General features: G+C 38.9%; 1 protein-coding gene across 1 annotated transcript in view; it reads right to left on the reverse strand.

Moving 5' to 3' along the window:
- atp6v1ba (ATPase, H+ transporting, lysosomal, V1 subunit B, member a) overlaps positions 1–20,667 on the reverse strand; it is a 39,018-nt gene extending 18,351 nt beyond the window's left edge. Inside the window, exons 1-6 of the mRNA XM_076742832.1 lie at positions 20,442–20,667; positions 3,020–3,075; positions 2,684–2,782; positions 2,277–2,370; positions 1,568–1,645; positions 358–497 (exon numbers count right to left, since the gene is read on the reverse strand). Of these exons, the coding sequence (XP_076598947.1) occupies positions 358–497; positions 1,568–1,645; positions 2,277–2,370; positions 2,684–2,782; positions 3,020–3,075; positions 20,442–20,550 (576 nt within the window). The 5' untranslated portion in view covers positions 20,551–20,667. The remainder of the gene's footprint in view (positions 1–357; positions 498–1,567; positions 1,646–2,276; positions 2,371–2,683; positions 2,783–3,019; positions 3,076–20,441) is intronic.
- Between the last annotated feature and the right edge of the window lie 1,935 nt (positions 20,668–22,602).

Raw genomic sequence — 22,602 nt, forward strand, 5'->3', positions numbered from 1 at the left:
AGACACTAAAGGCTTTATACAACTACTGCATTTTTCCACACATGCAGCAGTACTACACAACATCTGAAAACACACACTGATGTGTAAAATCATTGGAGTTCACTTAGATTTATTTCCCACTACTACTGATTACCACTCAGGGATTGAGTTGGAAGCCTTTCTTTCACATTGCAATATCAAGCATTAATCTGGAATGATTAGAGAAAAGGAACTGAGATATTTGATATTATTTTATTGTTCTCATTTCTATTTGTTTTGCGTATTGATATTAAGGAACTTCAGAAACCATTTTGTTGGCATTCAGCAGCAGAGGGATTTTTGTGTACCTGATGAAATCAATAAGGTTGGCGGTCTCACCTCATTGTGGGGCAACCCAGCAGCAGAAAAAATTGGGATCTTCTGTCCTCGGGCAATGCTGTTCATGCCATCGATGGCTGAGATGCCAGTCTGAATCATCTCCTCTGGGTAGATACGGCACTGAGGATTGATGGGCTGACCTGAAAACACAGAAAAGGCTTAAAACCCCAAGAAAAACAAGGACACACTTCCCTGCTCATCATACAGGCGACAGGTGGAATATCCTACACCTTAATAGTGTCTACAGCTGTTTGTGAAGCTGATAATGTTTAACTGCTGAGAGGGGTTGTTGTCAATGTCAATTTTTTTAGGTCATAGTTTAGGAACAAGGTCTGTAGGGTAAATAATGTAGAAGATAAAAATTAGAATTTAATAAGGAGCAATAAATCTTAACAACCTGAATATAAGCAAGAACATTCTAATTACTAGCAATGTAACTGATTGAAAGGAAAGTGTGGGAGAAACCAGAAATTGCAGTGTGAATGCTAGATGAAGATAGAAGCTGGCTCTACACTGGAGAGCTGCCTTCAATCTGTATGAAGAAGCAGCTGAAAGAGTGTGAAGAGATGGAACAGTGGGCCGGGGATGAAGGATGCAACACATAGTGTGAGCTGGGAGCTACATTACAGTGCTGGCTGTAATCTGTATGAAGAAGCATCTTAAGGAGGATAACTGGTTGGAACACTGGGAAAAAGTGAGAGAAACTTCAGCCAAATGGAAGATATGAAAAAGTTGAATTCCTGTTGCAAAGTCCCAAGTGTGCTGACCTGTTTATCACTGAGGTTTTGACCTGAGTGTTTGAATGAGTTGGAAGAGCTTGAAGATGAATGGGTTTGAAGGTTTCTCTCATTCACTTCCATCGTAACCAAGTCAGACAAAGTAGAATATTTTGAAAAGTATGAGTAGGATTTAAAGGTTGAATACGGCCCAAGATGTACACAAGATGTGGAACATTAAAAACATTATTATTAACAACACTGAATATTTTTGAAAGTATGACCGATAAAAGCAATAGTTGAAACATGTGGAACTACCTTGATGCATTCATGCCAATTCTATGTGACTAATACGTATAACTTGAATTTTAAATTTCCTCATGTTCCTCCTAACTGCAGTAATGAAGGAAGTGGACAAGGCCTATAGCTACAGTATGTGTGCGCACAGGTCTTACGATACCAAAATGATTTTTCAGCACTTCACTGTGTCGTACCCATGATGTCCAGGTAGTCCTCAGCCAGAACACTGGGCCCACGGTCGATGGGTTTTCCTGAGCCATTGAACACTCGCCCTGAAAGAGGAAGATTTTCTCCTTTGAGCCAAGTAGATATCAAGCCTATCATTTGATAAATAACAACTATTTGGTTTATCTGGAAGTTGAATTCAAAGATAATTACGAAGAAACTCAGATAAAATGAAATTCATTAGATGACACTTCCAACCACATCTGATCTATTCTGTTTTGTGTCAGACTCTAAACAGATAAGAGTGGCTCTGATGGCTCTTGTTGAGTCTACAAGTAACAAGTACAAGTAATTATAAATTCATGGACATGATTAATGATACTTCAAAAACAAAAGCAGACTTACTTTCTACAGCTATTCAAACATATGTAACCTTGTGCTGTACCGAGATAATCACACTGATTGAGACATTCAAGAACATTGCGAAAAAGGTTTGATTCAGTGCCGTTTTGCTTTTACCATTTACTGAAAATGTAAGTAAAATAAGCATATTGAAGGAAAATGCAGTTTAACTTTAAACAGCATTCAACATGCTTTCAAATTTTCATCTTTGTGTTACACAGATAGAAGGATGAAAGGGAAAGTGTGTGGATGTAAAAACACCCAGAGCTGTGGACTAATTAGGGTTATGACTTAGTATTCTAACTAAATCTGGATGTAAAATCAGGTTAGTCATACCCAGCATGTCCTCTGACACTGGAGTGCGCAGGATATCACCAGTGAACTCGCACGCCGTCTTTTTGGCATCGATGCCTGATGTTCCCTCAAACACCTGAACAGACAGACATGAAAAGCCATTAGGATAAAAAAAAAATGTTCATGTTTCTCCGCCATGGTTAGTAACAAGTCGAGACTAACAGTGGACGGCCGCTCTAACAGCTCTGTGAGGCTATACTTGAGCTACATGTTCATGTAAGCCTGTTAACATGCTTACAATGGTAACGGTAGCATGTTAATATTGAACAGGTACACACACATATTAGCAAATGTTGCTCAGGTGTTTGTCAGTTTTTATAGCAGCCAGACTCTCAAAACAAGTGCAATCACTTCCACGTTGGTTAGTAGTCATGAGTTCTGTTTCTCACCTGGACAACTGCCTTGCTTCCGATCACCTCCAGGACCTGCCCGCTCCTCTTGGTGCCATCGGGCAGGGTCAGGTGAACAATCTCAGCATATCTGGGGAACTAGATCAAAGAGATTTGACACAGTTTCACTACAGCCACCCAAAAACTAGATTTATATCATTAACATGAGGGTACACTTGCAAATTTGAGTATTTGGAACCTGAAAACTCTTATTTTACAATACAGTAGAAGTGTTGCCAATCCAGTTTTAAAATGGATTTCTATAATAGGCAAATATAAGAAAATGTAATATGCAAACTCATTCATTGATGTGAAGTTTCATCCACGCAATCTCACCTTCACATTATCCAGGATCACCAAGGGCCCATTTACACCTGACACAGTAGAGTAGGCTGAAAGAGAGGAAAGCTACATGGTTCATTCATTCCTTTATTTCAACAGGCCACAGGACAGGAAAATAATGCAGGCAATACTGACAATATTCACATTTCTTTGTGCAGCTGAAAGACGCCAATCTACATGGAAATAAGTACACTTCCTCACAGGCAACGCTGTTAATAATCATAAGCTGACCTTTCACGGTGAGATTTAAACAGCTTTCATGCACTTCCAGGCCCAAATGTCAAAGGCAGGCAAATGTCAGGAAAAAATGCATGAAATTCACTTATGTTCACGTGTGATGAGTACAATTACATAGGCACGTGGTTAGTGGAAATAGCCCGTGGCCTTCCTCAACATCAAACAATAATAACAGCAGCAAGATGTACTGAAAGTACACACCAGACCACAAAGAAAACTACACATTAAATACATCGCCAAAAACTATGCACACTGCCTTTTCCCTGAACTTCAGCACCTGTGTATTTCTTTCATTATCAATAAGATGAAACAGCAATTTGCATCATCATATGTGCTTAAAGTTCCATCATCTCCATCTCATAAATTAGAGGTAATTTCTTGCCAAAGGCACTGAGGATGTTTATAAAAATGCTGACAAATATCTTAACAATGACCAAATCACAAGAACAGCAGTCCCACACAAACACAAATTAGGCTAACTGAAAAAGGTTGTGAAAAATGTGACACAAATTTCATGTGCACATGTTTTATAAAGCACCTGCAATAATTAATCCACAGTGAAGTCTGCATTTTTCATCAGCAATCCACCTCACACCAAACGCTTTCTTTGTGATTCCTTCTTTAAAAGAATGTCATATGAGAGGTACATTTGCCACATCTGGATATACTTTAGTATTTAGTAGTTTAGTTTATTCTGTTGACGCTGGAGATGTGGGTTCAACATGTGAGGAAAAAGTCTGATGAAAGCAATTAACGAATGGAAGCACAATTACCACCAGACAAAGAGGAGGGTAGACATCTTGACCAAGAAAGGTATGTTTTTGAAAACGTAGGCTGAGTACCTTAGTAGCTCATCATAAACATCAATACTGAAAGTGTGCTCTGAGAGCAATAATCAAAACACAGACAATGTTTCAACAGGTCCAATTTCTCTTCTGAAAAGCAGAGCTACTTTCAGGTCCGCTGCAAAACAAAAGACAGTCGTGACTGGTAACCATCAGAAGATCCGCAGAGACATACAGAAATTCCTTTCTGTGAATGGAGCAATAACGTTCGCTCTGCTGGCATGGAGGCCGATGTATGTTGAGTTTACAAGAAATCCAGTGACACTCCCCCCCGCCCCCCCATCTCGTCCCCCTGTACATCTGCAGACCTGGGGGGTAAAATGCAAAGACATGGGACTGGAGGGGTTGGGGGTGGTTACTGAAGGTGGCGGCATTGTTTCCACTGGGACTTCTACCGTGGTCTGGTGTTCCTCTTTATGTGCGAACCGTCAATCTCTGGGCTGATATCAAAGACGCACGGAAATTAGAGCAGACTGGTACGAACATAAAGCACTAAAGCTTAGCAGGGTGCATCCACTATGCCACTAATTAGGCAGAGGCCAGCAAAATAACCTGTCAATGTGCTACAGTATTGCAGCCACTTCCCACACACACCTGCATTTCACCCTCTATTAGCCAGACAAGTGTGTGTGTGTGTGTGTGTGTGTGTGTGTGTGTGTGTGTTGAGGGTAGAGTGGGAGATGGTGATGGGAGGGTGGGTCAGAGACTATTGAGGGAGCAAGAGAAAAGATGGCTCAAGTGTGATGATAAAAACCAAGGGCACCACAGATACAAAAAAATAAATTTTCCTCTCCAAAATAAAAAGAGTTTTACTCTAAACAGCCTTTATCTCAGTTCCTTCCTCAGGGCCCAGATTCTGCTGAATGACTCAAGTTCTCACACACATTTCTCCGCTCTGCAAGACCTTGCTCTGCAGTGGGGGTGGGGGGCAACTGCTGTTTATAGATAACCTTTGCTTTCCTCATTTGCCGAAAAGACGCGGAAAGCACTACAGGGGGATTCAGTAACGTGCACTACAACTACAACAACTGCACTAATATTATACAACCCCAATTCCAAAAAAGCTGGGGCTCTGTGTTGAACATAGAGAAAACTGAATGTGATCACTTGCTCATCCTCTTCTCATTCAATTTCGTTCCAAATGAATATCTACTACATGTCTTAGGTTGGGTTAGGTTTTAGGCAAAATGACACTATGAGACAGTATAAATGTGTGAGCTACCACAGATTTTGCTATACTGTTTATACTTTCTGCTCTTTCTGCCTTTGTGGGCAATTTCGCAATATCAATGACTAAGACCACTTCACAGATTTAGGTTTTTGAATCAATGAAGTATGTTGATTTGCTAGACTGGCCAAAAGAGACATTTTTACCAAGAGCTTCTCCAAATCCCAGAAAACGTACTATATTAGAATATATATTAATAGTGTAATGATATGGATGATATGGCCCTAAAGTGGTTTCAGGGTATTTCTGCGATAATCATATTCTCGATGATCTGGTGATGATACTGAAACATTCTTTTGGTTTAAGTGGTAGTGGGGTGGTGAAAGAAGTTTGTTGTATTGCCCTCTTCTGTTGGCACAGTCTTCTTGCACTTCTTACATATTACGGTGATTTGTTGTGCATCTGGTCTTTTGTGACCAAACCATGTTACCTTGGCTTTCAGCAAAGCTTGTTGTTGATGTCAGTCAGTAGCAGTGCAGTTATCAGCATTCTTTATGAATTTGATTACTATATTATTGTGAACGTTATGATATGGGAAAACCCTAATTGCAATATAAAATGAACCTCAACAGGAGAGTTCATCTGTAAAGCCCACACCAATGTTGCCCGACAGGTTGGAACCAATGCAGCCGAGCTTAAGACATAAAAAAAACAGCAAACTGCACAGGGAGCAAATCTACAGATAAAATAAATTCATATCTTTGGGAAGCAAAACTGCTCCGAGAATTATTCATTCTTATTATGATGATGACAGACATCTTTATGCTTAGACCCCAGACATTTCCCCATACACAAATATATCCTCTTGCAAAAAAACAACAACAAAAAAAACATGCTTTTATGAAAATTCCAGCACATTTTCACAACGTTCTGTTTTTTCCTCTCAAATGGCAGATTGTCCATGATGGCCAAGTTTATAAAAGGGCTTAACAGCTGCACTTAGTCTACAAATTGCACACAAGTCTCAAAAGAGATACATATGGCTATTAACTATAATAATAATGATGGAGGGAAAATTGGGCTACATAATTCTTTTAAACATCTATAAATCTACTGTATCTTAATGGTAGATGTTTGGTAACAGTGAAGTAAGGAGGTAAATGTAATCTTTCAAAATTTAGACTAACTTTGCTTCTCTCATTCACTGTGTCCATCAAGCCATATTTTACAACCACGGCATAATATATGAACATACAAACAAAGCTATCCAGAAAAAAAGATCATCAACAGTTTACTCTTTGGACAAAGAAATTAAGCAAATGAGATTTGGAGGAAATACCTAACTATCATGCCACAATTTTGAGGCAATAGCATTAAGCAACAGTTGGCGACCGAACTTTCAGTACACTTACAGCTTGTCACAACATTCCTCATGTTACTATTGAAATTAAGGCTCTTGCGAACTGAAAATTGTACTCTTCTGGTGTCAGTCTTTCCACCAGATTCTGGAAGATGACTGCGGGATTTGCTCCAATTCAGCCGTAAGAGCATTAGTGAAGTCCAACACTGATGTTGGGCTGATTGCAATCGGTGTTTTAGTTCATCCCAAAGGTTCTGGGTGGAACTACTGTCAGGTCTCTGTGCAGGCCGCACAAGTTTATCTTATTGCAGGTACATTTATATCAATCACTAGTGAAATGACAAAGAATTCTCTACTTAAGGAACAGTGACATCATTTCATAGTTCACTAGAGAGCACTGAGCAAATGATTTTTCTACTGTAAAATGTCTCTCAGTATATATGCTGGTCATAATATTTTATCAAAAAGTATTTATTTAACAAATATTACAGGCCAATTTATAATTATTTGATCTTTTACAGTCTCAAATGCTGACATTGGTATCTGCATCAAAATTGCTGCACTTTCTGTGCTCTAAATGAAATGTGGCCAACTACCTGAAATAATGAGGAAAACGTCAAATGAAGCAGGCTGTACATCATCAGTTGCTACTTCCTAATAGTTTTTAAGTGTTTTAAAGGTTGATTCCTTACAGCAAGCAAATTTATTAGCCGTTTAGTCTGAAGTGTGAATGATATTTGTATGGGGAGTTCCAAAGGGATTAAAAGCCTAACCCTGGCCCTATATAGTGGCCCATCATTATGTGAAAGAAAAAAGAAAGACGACAGTTCATGGTACCCTCTTACGTATAACTGTGATGATAAAAAAAAAGTGGTTTGCGCTCTCATTTCACGAGATAACGATTGCTCAATGGGCTATACGTTCATGAGGTGTGAAGTAGCAACATTTCCCATTAGGTTTGGAAAACTTTCTCCACCCCTCTTTTGCTACTTCAGCTCAAGTGCAGCAGTCCCCTGGCTTGGCATGCAACGGCAGTGTGGGTCACCCTGCAGCCTGTTCAGCTGCCAGAGCCCTTTGTGTACAAAGATGTTAATTGGTCCTAATCCGCCACTAGAAGCTGTTTTGGTAGCCTGACCTCGCACCCTGAAGGACACCTTGGTGTGAAATACTAAAGAGCCCATTCAAGTGCCAGAGAAAAGAGGCACAGAGCATTCCAACACAATTCAATTTCCCAGCTGAAAGAGGGGGGAACTCAAGGGGAGTGGGAGGGGGTCAGAGCTGGGATGGAGATGGGGGCGCATCATCATTCTGACAATAAATGAGCGCTACAAAGCAGTGGCTGCTGTGATGTGCAGCCTCACAATCATGTCTTAGCCTCTACTTCAAGGGATTCCCACAACCCCACTGGACATGGGAATGCTAATTGCCTCCAACCTACAACCAGCCCTCAACAAGATAAAATTACTTATAATCCTCAGACTCACTCTATAGCCCTTTATTGTCACTTGTTGTCACTGTAACTTTGACAGTTGATGGTTGAAAGTAACTATACACTAATATCAAAGCTATACTTACTTACAATTAACCACAGGGCACCAAACAAATCTGTGCAGCTATGCTGCAGGTCATAATATATCTATCCTCCACTCTACACTTCCAGCAGCTGGTTAAAACACAAAAGAATCGCAAGGGCAGCTTTTATTTTCCAAGTCTACCTTAATGCAACACTCATACACCATAGTATGTTTGTTGAGAGTTATTGGTCATTGTGATCGTTCCTACACATACTGGCCAAGGACAGATCCATTCACAGAGCGACAACAGTGTAAAAGATGTTGATAAATACATCAGAGGCCAGTCCTATTTTCCAAAAACCAATTTTGAACAAAATCAAACTACCACGTAATTTGTTTGAATTAATTTGTAATAATTTATACTACATCTATTTTCCTGTATGGTGTCATACAACTGCATTATATGTTTTGAGATTGTGGTGCAACTTGACAATTTTGTCATTTCATGTCCGGAAATGCTTCCACCAAAACAAAGCCAATGGGCAATATCCTTGCATATAAATGCAAGGAGAAGAAGCCATTTCTGCTGTTACTGTCTTCCCAGATAATTCCATAATGTGAAAAAAAAAAAAAATCCTGAAGACCTCTCTACGTAGGCAACTGGTTTTGTCTCCTCTTCTTTGAGGTTTATTTGCACTTGGCAAACTACAGGTTTTCTCAACATGCCACAGACAAAGTGGATCTGCATCTCTAGGGGTTTGCTACAAGGTACTATAGTAGATGCAAGAATACCTTGAATTTCACCAACACTTGAATGGATTATGCAGTGATGGGAACAGCCAATATGTTCCATACTGTTGAGGCACTGGAGATGTCTAATCTGATTCTGTTGTTCATCAAAGGCAAAGCAGACAACTACCCTGAAGCCCCCAGTCGCCCAGGGTCACTCTGGGAACTGGTATGTAGTAATCTCATTAACTGCCCATTATGGTGGCAATATGAAACACTATGATGGACAATTCTCAACCGCAATCACAGGACAGTAATAATACCAAGGTCAAACAGACAGTACCACAGATGTCCCAAGGTGTGGATGTAATGTTCCTCCTACCATACAGCCAGTTTGGCATGTCCCATCTTGAACTGGCCCTTATGCACTTAAAAGTTGTGGACTTTCTCATTTAAAATTACAGGTGACACAGGAAATCTATTTTTCCCTGATGCATGGTGAATGAACAGTGTTATGAGTCTGTGTTTTACTCTTACTAATTTTACTCAGAAATCTTCATTTCTGAAACGGCAATTACAAATTGAAAACCTAGGACCAAACCATGGAAATGGTTGGTTTCCAGATTACAGGTAAAATAATATGATGTATAATTAATATTCCAAAGAAAGCAAACAGATAGATCCATAGCATCCAACGTTCTCACTCTCATCTTTTAACTCTGTGGTTCTAATAGTGACTTTTGAGCAATTAAGATTTTCAACATTAAAACAGCATACAGTTATATGTATTGTGTTGTAAGTGAAGTGTTTATTGTCACAATTGAGATTAGAATAAATAAATGTTAATAAAATTTGTATTCTTCCTTCCTTTCCCCTTCCTTTTATTGCGATCTGGAGGGAGCTTTATGATGATTAACTGGGCTAATAATAGCAAATGGTAGGGAAATGTCACAAATGTTTACAAACCTAGACTATAGACTAACCCTTAACTATAAAAATAAGGCATAGGCTTTTGTGACTATCAGAAACTTTCAGAAAAACTTAATGACAAACTTGATCATCAGAAAACAAAGAATCATAAAAATGGATGAGGCAATCTGTGCTGGGGTAAAAGCAACATTTGGTCTGTAATCCCATTTCTCTGGTGCCTGACTGTGGTTGATATATCTAACACCTGGTCACCATATCAAAAACTGTAGATTACATTAAATAGCGTTAGCTAATGTGCTCAGAGGTCATTTAGTTACCGTTATTTACTGTTGCTAACCTCATGCATAAGAAGCTCCAGTCTATTTCAAATTAAGCATAACATTAATGTAATTTCCATGCAAATAAATAATAAATAACACACAACTCAAAGAAATATACCTTGAAAACGCATAAAACATTAGCTAAATAACAACACACCAAATGCCAGTGCCTCCATCACCCAGACTGATAATCTGTGAAACTGAGAGGGGGGAGATGAGGGAGTGGTCTGCCCAATCACTGCTATGCTAACTGAGCCGAGAGCTTTTAAGTGTTGCACCACTGTGCACAGCATGCTATGCAGTGGAGTAATGACCCATTCATCTTTTATACATACCTTGACAACTACACTGTCCTTAAGATTCGATATGACAGAACAGTGATACAATAACACAAACTATTAACCACAAGAGTTCGAGACAGGACAATCTGTTCTATTTTCCACCTATTTGTGTAGTGAAAAAGAACAATTGCTATGTTTCTACAAAAGCACAAAAACACATCAAAGATTAAGTTTTCAACCTGCAGAAAGTGCTTTGTGCTTTTATCATTGGAAAAAAAAATTCTGTGCAACTAAAATGAACCAAAAAACAGATGAAGGCCAAGTCAGATGGTTTGTTAACAAATGGCAGACAACTTTTCTACCAAATAAAAGCATTTTAAAATCATGTGGGGTCATAAACAGCAGCCAGTATAGACACACGTCTATCCAACCAATTGCCAACCTATCTGTGTTTTGACAAGTTGACAGTCCTGCTCCTGGTTTTGACACACATACAAAACAAGAGGGGCTTTTAACCCTGCAGGTATGCTGGTACTCCATATAAAGAGGACCCCCTTCCTTACTGCAGTGATTGTGAGGAAATGTAATCAGGCTCGAACCAGGAGCACATTTGTGAGGAGAGTGTCTGCAGAGCCTTTTGCTGGCAGGTAGTTTATGCTGTCTATACAGAAAAGCAGCTCATTAACACAACAGCTTCATTACAAAAGGTGGCGGAGTACTTTGTTTACAATAGCTAGAAGCATGGGCTTTGAAGGAGCAACAGTTTACAGCCATTTGCTGTGGTTGAGTCACGCTGTGGCACACGAGGAATTCATTGTAAAAAGCTTTTAAATATATTTCCACATCAAGACCAGGCCCAAAGTTATAGCCTTTCTCTCAATTTACACAAACAAGACATGGACCAATTGGCATTCATATATTAAAAAAATAATGATGTCCAAATTCATGTAATACTATTGATTCAGAATATATCACCAACACAGTACAAACAGCCAGATTCACGTAAAACTACATACCCTTTGGTATCCAAGTCTGGCTCTAGTTTCACAACTGTCGCCTGGACCAAAATGTGTAGTGTAGTGAGCCTGAGAGGCCCAGTTATTATTGAGGGCGAGCTTGAGAGATGCAACCTAAATACTCGTGAATGAGATTATTTTATTGTTTCCCCTACATTCATTCATTCATGGCAGCCTAACATAACTGAAATTTCAGGTCCATGGCAATCTTTTCCTCATAATATTGCCTTATGTATCACAATTCAACATCATTCCACCATTCCAACAATACAGTCACAGCTCAACACCTTCTGCATGCGTCTACGGAAGTAGAGGTATACCTTCAGGGCTCGGGTACAATACAGCTAGTTAGCAAGTGGGATTAAGGATGGAGACGTCATCTTGCCTTTTGTGCCAGAGCCAGAAAAATGGCCAAATCCATGAAAAATGTGAAAATGCGAATGAAACTCTACAATTGCCCCAAAAATAGCAAAGAGTGTTGAAAAGATGAACACAGCTCTAAAGGTTGCTGTGAGTCGTCTTACACAAATCACAGCTCTTACATCGATCATTACGAAAAACAGCTACGTGCTCCCAGGGAACTGCTCACGTAGCTTCAGTGTCGGCCAGACAAAAAAAACAAACAAACATTATGTTCACTTCACCTGTCTTCCCTCTGCTCCGCCCGCTGTGTGTGTGTGTGTGTGTATATAATGCTTAACAAATTTATCAGACCACCTGTCATAAAAACAAGAAAACATAAATATTTTAGAAATCTTTCAAAAACGTGTTTAAAACGAAAAATATTATTGTTATTTATTTGGCAAATAACAAACTGAAATGACTGAATAGTCCTTTTTCACACATAATAACCAAAAAACTTCATATTTTGTTAGGCCTCCTTTGGCCTTGATAACAGCTTGCATTCTTGCTGGCATTGTCTTTATGTACTTTTCGACAGTCTCTTTTGTTATTGAGTTCAAATAGTTTCTAGCTGTTCCCACAGACTTGCTTTAGATTAAACTTTTGTGCGATCAATCTTTGAATCTACTAAATCCCAAATTTGTTCAACAGGATTCAAATCCGGACTTTGACTTGGCCAGTCCATCAGTTCCTGTACTCCAGATTCCTTTTTCTTGGTCAAATAGTCTCTGCTCAGATTTGAAGTATGCTTGGGGTCATTGTCTTGTTGGTATATGAACCCGCGCCCAATCAGATTCAGTCCAGAAGGGATTTCATGATGCACTAAGATGTTGTGGTAAACGGTCTTGTTCATGATACTGTCGATTTTCACTAATTTGCCCACGCCGTTTCCACAAATGGAACCCCATACCATAATGGAATCCCCTTGGTTTCACTGTGGGTGCAATGCATCTGCATCAAAATGTTCTCCAGCTTTTCTGCGGATATAAAAACGACGATGCTGACCGAAGAGTTCAAACTTGGACTCGTCTGTCCAGAGTACCTTCTTCCAGTCATCAACAGTCCAGTGTTTGTGCTCCCTGGCAAATGTGAGGCGTTACTGGATGTTTGCAGGCCTCGATAATGGCTTCTTAGCAGTTATTCTTCCCTTTAAGCCTTGTTCTGTCAGTCGTCTGCTTATGGTCATTCTGGGGACTTTCTCAGACTCTGACCTAGAAGCATTCATCTCTGCCTGAAGCAGCGGTCTTCCTTCTGTCTCTAGTACTTAAAGTCTTGAGGTGTCTGACATCTGCTTCAGTTAACTTTTGTTTCCTGCCTCTTCCTTGGCGCATTTTGTCAGTACCAGTCTTGCCAATTGACTCCAAAGCATACTTGACCACACTGTGATAACACTTTATGTCCTTCCCTATTAGTCTCAGAGACCGTCCAGCATCGTGAAGTGCTTTCATTTTCAGTGAGCTCTCAACGTTTTACCATTTTGAACAGGAATGAGGAATTTCAAAGTGAATTCAACTACTTCTGCCCAAATTTGAGCCGGCTCACTGGACTTCTCTAAGAAGTCAGATATTAATCAAGCATAACATTCAACCACTAAAACTAATTTTTCTGTTCAGGAATGCAAGTAAACAACTATAATTTGACATATGAATCAAGACACAATAATGTGCTTTACCTTTTTTGTAAATCAGTAATTTAGAAAATTCATGGATAACAATAATAATTATATTCTAGCATTAAAAATATCATTTCGGTTACAGAGCTTCTACATATTGGTGTATTAACCATTACAGAAACATAAAAAATGATTTTGGTAATTACCAATGCTGTTAATTTAGGGCAGCTGTGGTATAAACCTTACTTTGGGTGGTGGTCTAATAAATTTGTTAAGCACTGTATATAAATATATCTATATATGTGCTAATCCCACCCTCAGTGAAACATGAGAGCAAAGGATATTAATGATCGTACAAAAATTTTAGCACACTTTAGCTCACACCACTGCAGAATGAGAAGGAAAGCACTGGTAGTGGCACTCTCATCACATCAAGAGTTTCCCAGGCAACAAAACAGAGGTCGATGAATGTTTCGGAACAGCGCCTCACAGAGGCCCCCACAGACACAAATCATGTGTCATGTATCAATGATTTCCGAAAGAATGGATATTTCATGTTATTTTTGGCATTAAAAAAAGACTTTTTTCCATCTGGCAGGGATTCCCATTGGCCCGCCAGGCCTGTACAATTATAGGGCTAACACTGTACACACTTCTCTAAATGACCCACCAATTCTAGAGTGTCAGGAGATTAATGATGAGCGGTCAGCAAAACAAGTGTGCTACTCATGTAGATTGGTTTCTGTTCATGCAACAGACAGAAACGGTGTCAAATCCTTAGCCTACATTCTAATGTTCTTTCATGAAAAGAATGGCAAACACCCACGGGAGTTTCTTTTTTTCTACTGACAAGCTAGCTGCTTAAGCCTAATTAGAATGTGGATTATAGAACTGTTACAAAAATAACATTGATTTTATAGAAATTACTTTCATAGTGACAGATGAGACATTTGTTTATCGTGACTACATTATTACCGTTAATTAAATCTTCACAAAGAAGTATAGTGCCTTGCTCCATGTCTTTTCATAGCACTAAATGACAGAATGCACTACTAAAACAAAGACAAGCCATTTCGTGGGCTAATAGCTTTTGTCGCATTTGACATGAGAGAGACAAAGGCCTCTTAAAAGAAAAGACTTGGTCTGATGAGAAATCTCTTTATTTGTTTATTTTCTTGCTCTGTTTCAGAGTGGCTTTTCAATAGCTGCCTCTCTTAGAGCTCTGTCAAGTCAATAAGGTAGTGAAAAACCATCTCAACATTGTGATCTTATAGGCTGTTTCATGCCTGGAAACTGGCTATACTGAATAAAATCTCTGATTTCCTACAGCACCCTTCAGTTTTGCTTTAACCTAACGGGGACACTGTTGTCTGCAGCTGTCCAGTCTTCATTCTGTAATATACTAAAACAAATCAAGTCTAATGAAGGACACATTCTGTCTCTATATACTACTTCAACCACACTGTGACAAAGATTGGCTGTGCCATATTATTCTTGATTTGGTTATAACACTGCCAGAAATGTGTTGTTTAATGGGCCATTCTACAAATTTGACACAATGATCAGTGTACTTGTCATCAGAGTACTACTCAGCCTGTGACAACAGTTGTATAATGTTGTCTGTGGCTCTGCAGGACCTTCCTATAGCCTAAGAAAATGTGCTTGATTATGTCACAGTGGTGTAATCAGCATTCACTTGGCTTTATCTAATGCTATCTCGTATTAAGGAAAGACCTTTACTGCTAAACTCCCACTCCCTGATCAATGCCAACTCTAAACTTCCTCCATCTTTACCTTTAGCCTTGCGAAATACAGAAATTACTCTAACAATGTACGATTTTAATTTACTAATTACGTCCAGAGGATTCCACTTTGTTGTTTTTGAGTTGCTGTTAAGCTTCAGTCAATGAAACTCAACACTTCCTGCAGAGGCCTCAAATGTAGTCTTTCAGTGGCTCAATGGACATAATTCCTGTCCATTGTCCATCCATAAAGTCTTTATAAACATGTTACAGCTCAATTTTGTCCATCATTTAGCCATTAACTAATATAGTTACACATAGCTGCAAAGGTGATCCATCTGTCATCCTTTATTCTTCTTTTAATCAGGCAGTTAACAAAAACAGTTGCTACAACCTCAGCCACTTGAGTCCAAATGTTAGATTTGTCGGAATTTTCACAGCTGAAACTACAGAGAAAGGCAGCCATTGCTTTTGTACAGGTTTTTGCCCAACCTCTTTACACTATGACAGCCATATTTAGGCTGTCAAAGTGTGGCCATCTATGTACACAACTATTACGTTTAAGTCTATACTCGTGTCATATATCATTGGAAAACTTTGGTTCTTGTGATTTGATTGGATTTTGAACTGGTTTTCACCAATCACAACAGCAAGTAGAATCAACGCAACAACAAACAAATGATTGTAAAACTGAGGCAACTTTCTGAAGTCTTATAGAGTAACACTGATTGATAACACTTGGACAAAAACAGTATTGCTACATTAGAAAAGGTCCAGATGATCCAAACCAGTAAAATATTTAGTCCACAACACTTTGATAATCCACATAAATCCGTAAAAAAAAAAAAAAAGTATAATATAGCCACAAACAGCAATTCCAGGTTTAAGCCCCTTTCAATCAACAGAGGCAAGAGGTTCAATCACCAATAATAAAAGCTGTAAGCAGCAACAAATGAGTTATAGCCATTTTTGTGCTAAACCCTACACCTTGCAAGGGCCTTTTTGTTAATAGTGGTCATGTTTTTTTAACCAATCTTGCTCTTTTTTGGTACAAATGTGTCTCAGTTCCACAATGCAGTACACCCATTTTGGTGTTGATACAGTCAAAACCCAACAAGTTCTATTCATATGACCATTTTCCAAAAATTTCAAAATGGTGGAAAATCCATCATGGTGGACTTTTTTGTAGAGCGGGAATTGTATGTCCAATTTCAAGTCAATCGGAACTACAGCATGAGGGGCAAGGCCTACCCAGAATTAAATTTTTGGGCCTTAATTACAGCAAAAACACATGGCTAATTCAACTCATATTTCTTTGGAAGCACCTATGCATCATTTCCAGTTACTGAGTGGAGTTTCTAACTCATTCCAGCTCACGGCAATTGGAGCCATTGTGCCAGAAAACAAATAATAATGAGAGTGATAATCAAAGACAATAAACCAGATACAACTTCAGAGCGTTTCAAAAGAGACCAAACCATGCATATACTCCAAATGATTCAAGAACAACTTTAATTAAATTTAGGGTCTCTCTGGGATAGGTCTTTCAAGCTAACTGTACAGGTATTCATGGGAATGGTAAAGGGTTAAAAAAAAAAAAAATGGAATGATGCCTCCAGTCTCATGATCCTGTTCTGAATCTAGATAAAAAGCAGCTGCTTTTATCTATATTGTAAAAACTAATTTAGGCAAATGTAAGAAAATTTAGTTTACACAAATGTGTATGATTAGGTAGGTTTTCAGAGTGTGGCTACAGCCCAAAGCCCCATTTCCTTAAAGCATCTTAAGGCTGAGACATTCTCAGTCCCATTTAACTCCACTGACTATGATCATTTTAGCCTGAAGATGACTTGGGGAAATGAAGTCCAATCTAGTGTGGGTTAATGTTGCAAATGTTTTGGTGTCACATCCAAAGGGCATGTCTTACACCAAACTTTTTGATTCTTAACAATCTGAAGCAGTTGGTGAGGATATGGGGCCAGCTGCACAGCCAGGTAACAAGATGACCACAGCAGCATGACTACAAGGGAGGTGGGAGAAAACAGGGATTTTAATTCAGCTGCTCAGAACATACATTACTACCCTGCTGAAACATTTAGACACAGGCAGCAAATCAACATTACAGTGTCTAGAAGGGTTGTAAAAGTCAAGCCGTGCAGACTCGACACCTGCACCTACAAGTTGTGGTTGTACCGGAAAATGGACTCAAGCAAATAAATAAATAAACATCTTTAAAAAATGGTCCATATATTTAATTTGTTTGTCGCTGGATGGGGTCTGGAACAAAACGTGATTCACATATTGTACAAAAGCAGAAGTCATAACTAAAACAGGAACAGGATGGTCTCACTCTGCTCTGGAAAAAAAGTTCAGAAGTTACTACATTCCTGACTTACTGTAAAACTGTAAAAAGAGTACTGAAACCTGCTCTTGCTGTGTACTCTCTGCAATCCATAGTGGTTGGCAGTCCATTTGAACTAGCGTCTTACTCTCCTGCTGAGCAGGCCCGACGATGGGTTGGACACTTGGCCCTGGCAAACAGGTGTTTTCCATTAGTGCTGGCATTCAATATAATGTATTTCTATTTCTGTAAAGTCTATGGTTTTGCACCAAAATCGACTACACCTGCGGGCATCTGAATGTCTGTCCCAAATAAAAGCAGTAACAGGGACATCAAAGAAAAAAAACTCCTCTGGCCAGCGGCACAGTCTTACAACATGCAACACATACTGTAAATGAAACATGAGCACAAAAAAGTTTCTTAACAGTTATCTGAGATCATCTTTTGGCTCTGAATTGTTGCCTCATCGACAGAATGGATTGGTGCTGTTTAATAATGTGTTTGATGAGAGAAAAAAGGCGAGCCATTCTGCTCCAACAAAATTAGAGAATTTCAGAAGTAGGATGGTTAGATGTTTTTAGGACAAGGGTTTTATCACGTTGCATCCTCTATGCTTAGCTCTCAGACGGCCCGAGCTCCATTAAGTCATTTCCTTCTCGTTTGCTAAGAGGCTTTTAGCCAGTGCTTGCCTATCTGACACTTGCACAAAGAAAAAACCATCACCTTGGCTTCATGGATTGGTCCATGTTCAACAGCATAAAGCGTAAAGTCTCAACATCAAACACACAGAGCAAAGTGCCAAACAACACCACCATTTAAAAAAATCACTGTGTTTATTCAAATAATGTAATCAGCATGGCCTAAAAAATGAACAATAAGGCCACCACATGAACACTACTAATCATGGTGGTCACCAAGGGAGATTAGGCTAGTTCAATTATGCCTTTCTTTTATCTGACTTGGAAAACTAAGGAACAATTAAGTGCACCTTTTCTTTACAGAATATTGTTTAACCATTCCCAAAGCAGGACATTCATCTAAAACTCTGGCATCATCAAAACCCATGTGAATCACAAAACGTATCAAACCAGTGAATTATTTAAACAAAATGTGAATGATTCACTGGCTTCTCAAAAGTGAATTGCTGCCAACGTTTTTGATTTTATCCTACGGTTAACTGAATATCTTTTGGTTTTGACAAGACACTCAAAGACATCAACTTTCTGAAATTGGAATGACCATTTCCACTGCTTTTCCGACATTCAATGAACCAAACGGTTGATTGAACAATGGGGATAATGCTGAGATAACATGTTAGTTTTCCCAATATGAAAATTAAAATTAATTACTTCCCTAAAATAAAACGAATGCCATAATAGCAAATAAACTAGCTTAACTTCCATCTTCACCATCTATCCCTTTATCTCCATTATATTTGGAAAATGAGCAACTCAAAGCAAGCATGCAAACAAAAATAACATGATCACAAATGTTCATAGATTGATTTAAATTTAAATTCCAATTTAACTGCACAAGACATACAGCCACATTAAAATAACAGATTCTATCAAACAACCATGGGAAAATGTGTCAGTAAACCAATGTGATTTTATATCTTCTGAAGTATTCTATCTGCAGCTTCACTAAGATTTGCCAACACCGGTGGCTAAAATTAAAAAAAAAAATTAAATTAAAAAAAAGCACAAAAAAGCACATTTCTTTCCATCAGGCCAGAAACTGGTGGTTCTCTGGTCTCATCAACACTTCAGGCCGCAACACTCATGTGATCGTGTCACATGAGAGATCAGCCCATGTGTCATCAGTTTATGATTCAACATACTGAAGCTACCAATATTTCGAAGTAAACCATATATTATAGCGCCACACAGTAATTTTACGGCAGTACGGACGATCCAAGGGCAGTACAGCTTACGTTCAATGTTCAAATCTCAACTCAACACATACAAAAAGACAGAATTGAACGGTGTCTCGTTCATTCATCTGGCTACCATGCGAGTCAGCTGACTGTCTGCAGTATTAGCTAATCCACTGCGCTAATGACATTCAGATGTGCTTGTACGCAAGTCATCCAACAGTGACAATGATGCATTTGTCTAATATGAAACATACGACTTATATTTAGTATGCTTGCTAAAACAATGCAATACAATTAAGGTTAAGTGTAGCTAAAATGGATAAAGACTCTGCGCCGGACTGGTCATCAGTTAGCTACAGTTAGCATGCTAGCTTAGCTGGTCTGCTACTTGACGCGAATACATAAATGTAGTTAATTTTATAACACATACACATATATCATTTAAGGAAAAGAGTGATGGCAGTTAAACTATTTAATTGTAACCTTATCCCACACTTCACTGCCTGCGAAGAAAAACAGCTAGTTTGTTTAACATCGTGATTCCCAATTTGTAGCTTCTTAGCTAGCTAACATTTACGTATGCTGCGTTCCCGTGTACTAGGAATGAAATTATGTCCAAAGTTGTGACAGAAGATTTCTTTTTGAAGATTGTCAGTTTGGCACACATTTTGCATACGGTTACAAACCAACAGTGCCAGGCTTAGGGTTATGGCTTGTTACTGAAATATCAGTATTATTATTAATATTAGTATTGCGGGAGAGAAAGTATTCCTAAAATTTTGAACAAAAGTTAACCTTATTGAAATCGATCATCCAACTCCAAGGTCCCTGGTCCAGGAACATAATACTGACTTTTAATACAAAACGTGTCTGTTTCCAATTGAGATGACATTAAACAAAAAATGTATTTTGTTTAATGTTCAATTATTAAGTGTTTGTTTCGCATTCCTCACCGTTTGCTTGCCAGTGAATGCAGCACAACAACCTTGATAACCACTAGCTATAGCGGCAGCTATCTCCTGCAGCATGCTAACGTTACATACTTAGCCTGGGTTGAGAGATGTAATTTCTGGTCACAGCCTGGGTGTGCGTCCTCGCAGCCGCTGCCAAGCCGTTGACGTCCATCGCCCTGTTTGCCACCAATGTCGCCATCGTCGGATAAAGAAAAGAAAACCTGAAAAAGCTCAAGTTATTCGATGTGCTTTGCTAACTGGTGCTGAATAACAAAAATGACAGCAGAGCGCTGGTCATATGACACAGAGGAACCGGATGTTCTATAGAGAAGGGATGGAGCCGATGCATTTTTTTTAGGATGGCGACGGAAGGTCACGTTGTTCATCCAGTCACAGCGAACGCACACTGTCGACGTCAAACCCAAAATGGCCAGGATTAACAGCGCCTTTGAGCATTACAGTTGCGACACTTTCATAGACTTCTGTAGACCGAGAATGAAGAAATTAGTGCAACTAATAGCTCCAAGCAGTGAACCCCATTCATTTTCAGTGTTTTCCAAGCACACTCAATGGTAAGCTGATGATTTTTATTTTTATTTTTATTTTTATTTTATTTTATTTTATTTTATTTTATTTTATTTTATTTATTTTTTATTTTTTATTTTTATTTTTTTTTACTTTTCTAAAGTCAGTTGTGGTAGTTTATGTAGCCAGCTTTAGTTCATGTTTATTCTAAACTCACTTCTAATTGCCATTAGCTAACATGGGCAACACTTCACAAGCTACCATAGCCAGGTGTCAGCCTACATTTACTTCAAATTAATTCCAGGTGTTGGTGTTGAGTTGGCATACACAGTTTAGCTTTGCTTATTTAAATTTTTTAAAGTTAGCAACACTTAGTTGTGATTGTATCAGTACACCTGAATACAATGAATGGTCACAAGCTCAGCTTGATAGCAAGGCTAGCTTGCATCTAGCAAGGTTATTCCACAGTTAATGCAATGATTGCACACAGTTTGTTACACAGTGCACCTGTGACAGGTGATAAGATCAACTGCATAAATGTGGAAGATCAGTAGAAAGTATAACTTCAGATAGCTAATTAGTGTTATTTAATATGTTCTTCTGTTGAAGAGCTGCCATGTGAAATACCTTGTTTCTTAGTACACAAGAAAAAAATGGACAGTGGCCACCACTTGCCTAGCTGCCACTAACATTAGCTGAGGCTGTTTAAGATGAATCCTTCATCCGGGTAAGATACAGTTATAAATGACCAAGATCTAAAAAGAGACGATGAGGTGACAGATTCTTAACTGTTATGTTACAATACCTTACTGATGATTTCACCCTCAACAGGAAATGTGTGGAAAGAAGGTTATGACATGCAACCAATGTCCCAAGTTGGAATAGCGTTAGTGTGAAAATGTACCAGATGCTGAATTTATCATGACAACAAGTAAATACAGAGCAAATAAGCATTAGCTGTTAGTTGCATTAACAGCATTTTAAAAAGGGAGCCGATCCAAAAACAGGGAGGCTTCTTTCTAAAATATGTCAAAATGTGATTTAATGTTGAGACCTCACCACATGAACAACAAACAGGAGGCCTGCATGTAAAAAGTAAAGGATAAAGAACAAAGAGATACTGCCAAAATCCCATCAGGCTTTGCAAATCACACCTCATTGCAAGATTCAGTTTGAATCCAAAATCCCATTGGATGAGACCCACCAGAACTCAGGGGAGTCCCTATAACAGGGCCATGATATCATCAAGGATAAAAGAATTAATGTGCCCGGCTCCACCTCACCTTTCCTCTGCAACTTCAAATTAATAATAGACTGTTTGTGTTCACTGAATACGCTTGGATTGTCAAAACGATCAGCTGTTTGAGTAGTCAGCAATCTCAGATTGGCCGTAGAGGGAAGTTTAGATTCACCATTACTTCAACTAAGTCAACTCTCCTCTGTTTCCTCAGCTGCCTACGAGGACCAGCCTGCCGTACCAAGCGACACAACAGCCCTGTCACTGTCTGAGCTCGAAGAAATGCTGAAGAACGCACCAGATCCACTGAAATACATGTTAATCGCCACCAAAGCGATCTCAAGTAAGAAACTTTTGTCTGGTCAGAGACAGGTTAATGATAGTATGTTAATGAAAGCTTCACTGTTGTAAAAGATTTGCTGTGTTGTCAGATGAACAGACCAACAAGTCCTGTTGTTGCTGTTCAATCATTGTGCTTGCTGTTTGTTC

Source organism: Chaetodon auriga, chromosome 11, assembly GCF_051107435.1.
Source record: "Chaetodon auriga isolate fChaAug3 chromosome 11, fChaAug3.hap1, whole genome shotgun sequence".
NCBI classification, from domain to species: domain Eukaryota; kingdom Metazoa; phylum Chordata; class Actinopteri; order Chaetodontiformes; family Chaetodontidae; genus Chaetodon; species Chaetodon auriga.